Source organism: Cibotium barometz, chromosome 20, assembly GCF_041138505.1.
Source record: "Cibotium barometz isolate CiBa-2024 chromosome 20, ASM4113850v1, whole genome shotgun sequence".
NCBI classification, from domain to species: domain Eukaryota; kingdom Viridiplantae; phylum Streptophyta; class Polypodiopsida; order Cyatheales; family Cibotiaceae; genus Cibotium; species Cibotium barometz.
Genome location: NC_141065.1, coordinates 49476184 through 49479406, shown reverse-complemented (window position 1 = coordinate 49479406; position 3223 = coordinate 49476184). Strand labels below are relative to the sequence as shown.

The 3223-nt window shown below is 41.9% G+C and overlaps 1 protein-coding gene across 1 annotated transcript; it reads right to left on the bottom strand.

Moving 5' to 3' along the window:
• Positions 1–1493: 1493 nt before the first annotated feature.
• On the bottom strand, positions 1494–2993 carry LOC147627965 (uncharacterized). Its single transcript, XM_086814289.1, has 3 exons — positions 2656–2993; positions 2460–2571; positions 1494–1499 (listed from the first exon to the last, which is right to left on the bottom strand). The coding sequence occupies exons 1-3, from the start codon at positions 2991–2993 to the stop codon at positions 1494–1496; spliced, it is 456 nt and encodes a 151-aa protein (XP_086670415.1).
• Positions 2994–3223: the final 230 nt, after the last annotated feature.

Below are 3223 nucleotides of genomic sequence, written 5' to 3'. Positions count from 1 at the left end.
ACCAAAATAGAAGCAATATTTGTGTAAGCAATGTGAATAAATATTAAAAGCAAATCACTTACAACTAATGCAAAACATTAGTTCTATGTACCTTTGACATGCATCCTCGTGCATACTCCCATTCTTCCGCCGTGATATGCAGCCCCTCGTCGCTCTCTGCTCTCTCCATTTCCTCATGCAACCAATCAACATGGATATCATTCGGAAGTGTTGCTAGATGCTTAGGGTATGCCTTCCGAGAGCCATGTTGCCTCCGAAAGAGAGCTCTTTCTGCTTGTCTTTTTGTCTTTGCATCCTCATATCTTGTAACCCATCTGCTCATCACATCACTATTAAGGATACAAGTGAAATTGAGATCATCAATCAATGTTCTGTCAATTACTTTACTCTGTCCTTTTCCTTGAGGCACAATAGAGGTCATCCTCAAGTCCTCTTCATTGCTCCATAGTCGTGGCAAAGAGCTGTCCACCTGACCAAGAAATTCTGAAATATATACAAGAGACTCTTGTATCAACCAACCCTCGGCCATGCTTCCTTCAGGCCTTGCACTTTGCCTCACAAAGTCTTTTAAGGTCTTCATGAAGCGCTCTAGGAAGAACATCCAACATGCATGCACAATACCACATAAAGCAATTTCGTCCACTAAATGCACAATGAAACGTAGTTGACTTGTGAGAATGGTTCGCGGAAAAGTCTCCTCTACCAAACAAACCACCTCCACTGCCATAACACGCGCATCATCCAACGTGGCTGGATCAATTGCTTTGGAACTAACATATCTGAAAAATAAATAAATAGTACGTTATACCTCATGCACGTTCATTTTGCAAGGTATAATGAAGGGTGATCTGAGCATGGGTTTTACATACCTCACAAGCTCGCCCATCTTATAAATACATTTTTTCAAACTCTTATTCGCACAATGGTCGATGCTAGTAGGTAGTATGAACTGCGCACATAAGAGCACATTTATGGTTTATGGCATTACAAAATTTCATGTCAACGTACGTACAAGACTTGGAAAACACTTACTTGAAGCATCTTGTGCCAATCGTGGGACTTCAACCCATATAGTTGCTCAACGCCTCTTTTCTTAGTGGTTGTAAAGGCTCCCTTCAATGATCTCATGCATCCAGTGGGAGTACGCAAAGTGGTGATGGCCTGCTTTACCTGCTTCTCCTCTTTCTTTGATATAATCCATGGTGCAGGTGGAAGACGAACGTGCCCACCCACCTCTCGTGGCCAAGCTTGACGCATACGTCCTGCGACCCGCAAGTCCTCACGTACGCTAACATTGTCTCGTTTACCAGTAATATGTTCCCAAATACCAGATCCCACATTCTTGAAGATGTGCATGGGATCAAGAAGATGGTTGATCTTAAGATGGGTCCAATATGGCAGCCGGAAAAAAATGGAGTACCTGCACAAGGGATTGCTCTATGTGACCTTTAATCCAATTAGAGACTACACAAAACAAGATTGAAAAAACATCACTATACCTGTTCATGCCATCTGGAGGAAGAATAGTTGTAGACTCCCAAATACGCTTCCAATCTTTTGCACGAAGTGTTTGTGGAGGAATGTTACTCTTACTAGCAACATATTTAGGATGATCTGAGGGGAGAAATCGATGATGATTATCGAATATAGTCTTACACAAATCATCAGCATACTCATGTACTAACGAAGGGCCACAAACAGGACATGCATGTTTACCCGATGTTTTCAAACCTGTTAAAATATAAATAAAAGTTAGAATAATAAAGTCAAACCGTCTAATTAATATATATAGCCAATAGTAATAGAGTAGAGAGGTAATTAGAATTCTTACCAGAACAATCGCTGTATCCTGGAAAGTCATGCATTGTCCACATCAACACTGCTTTTAAGTCGAAGTGTCGAGAGGAGGGAGGCCTACTAATGTCCACCACCGCAACACCTCTCCATAGTTCCTCCAACTCATCAATCAGTGGTTCAAGATAAACATCCATATGCTTGACTTTATGTTTCCCTGGAATTAGAAGGGATAACATAAGATGTCCCTTCTTGATCGCCATTGATGGTGGAAGGTTGTAATTCACCAACACAACTGGCCACACGCTGTATGCGGTGCTTTTGAAACCAAATGGATTCACTCCATCCATACCCAGGCCAAGTCTCAAGTTTCTGGGCTCTGTTTTAAAGTTGGGCCACTCATCTTCAATATGCTTCCAAGCAGGAGTGTCTGCGGGAATTCTCCACATGCCATCATCCGATCGATGCGAGGAATGCCATGACATGAGCTCTGCTATGGATTTGCACTTGAACATGTGTTTGATGCGAGGAATTATAGGAAAGTGTCGCAAGACTTTACGAGGTACATCAAAACTCTTCATATCTGTTCTGTACCTTGCTTCACCACAAGTGGGACAATGTAGAGCCTCCTTATGCGTCCCACGAAAGAGAATGCAATCATTGACGCATGCATATATTTTATCATAATCCAGTCCTCCAAGAGATGTCACATAGCGCCTCGCTATGTCTCTTGAGGTGGGTAGTCTATTTTCCTTTGGAAGCATGTTTGATAATAGCCTGCATCCAATATCATCAATTATAATTAGTCTTAAATCCTAAACCTTAAACCACTAATTCGAATTTGTAAGTTAGAATGCTTACTTCAACAATGCGTCAAGACTGGCATTGCTCCATCCATAAACTGTTTGTATATTAAGTAGTTCAAGTGAAGCACGTAAAACTGAGAATGTGCACCCTTCAAACACCGGTGTCGATGAAGCCTTATAAAGATGCTCTTGTTCCATATCATCGTCGTCCATACCTTTGGGATCATCCTTAAAAAGATTCCGCACCATATCATCAAGCACCTCCTCTTCCACAACTTCGTGGGGTGCAGGGCTATTGTCGCCCCTTTCCCACTCATCTCTGACAATAGATCCCGAAGCTCCAGCATCATCTTGTTGACGCTTTACGTGCTCTCGTCGCGCGTAGGGTACCATGTTAGGGTGTGGTACTGCATCCTGCTTCAATTTATCAAATTATATGTTACAACTCTATTAATTTAATTTGGATACCATCAATTTACATCTACTCACCTCTAAACCTGTTTGATTCCATTCTCCATACATGGAGATGTGATTCAAGGTAATTCGACGTCCTCGTACAATGCATCCTTGACATCGATTACACATACATTTGATCCGTTGTCCCAACCACACATCGCGATTAC

What these genes read in the sequence shown, in the direction of transcription:
- LOC147627965 (XM_086814289.1), bottom strand. Translation starts at nt 2,993, where the DNA reads ATGGTACCCTACGCGCGACGAGAGCACGTAAAGCGTCAACAAGATGAT. An exon ending in AGTCTTGACGCATTGTTGAA is followed by an intron (nt 2,572 to 2,655) that starts GTAAGCATTCTA and finishes TATTGGATGCAG; the next exon opens with GCTATTATCAAACATGCTTC.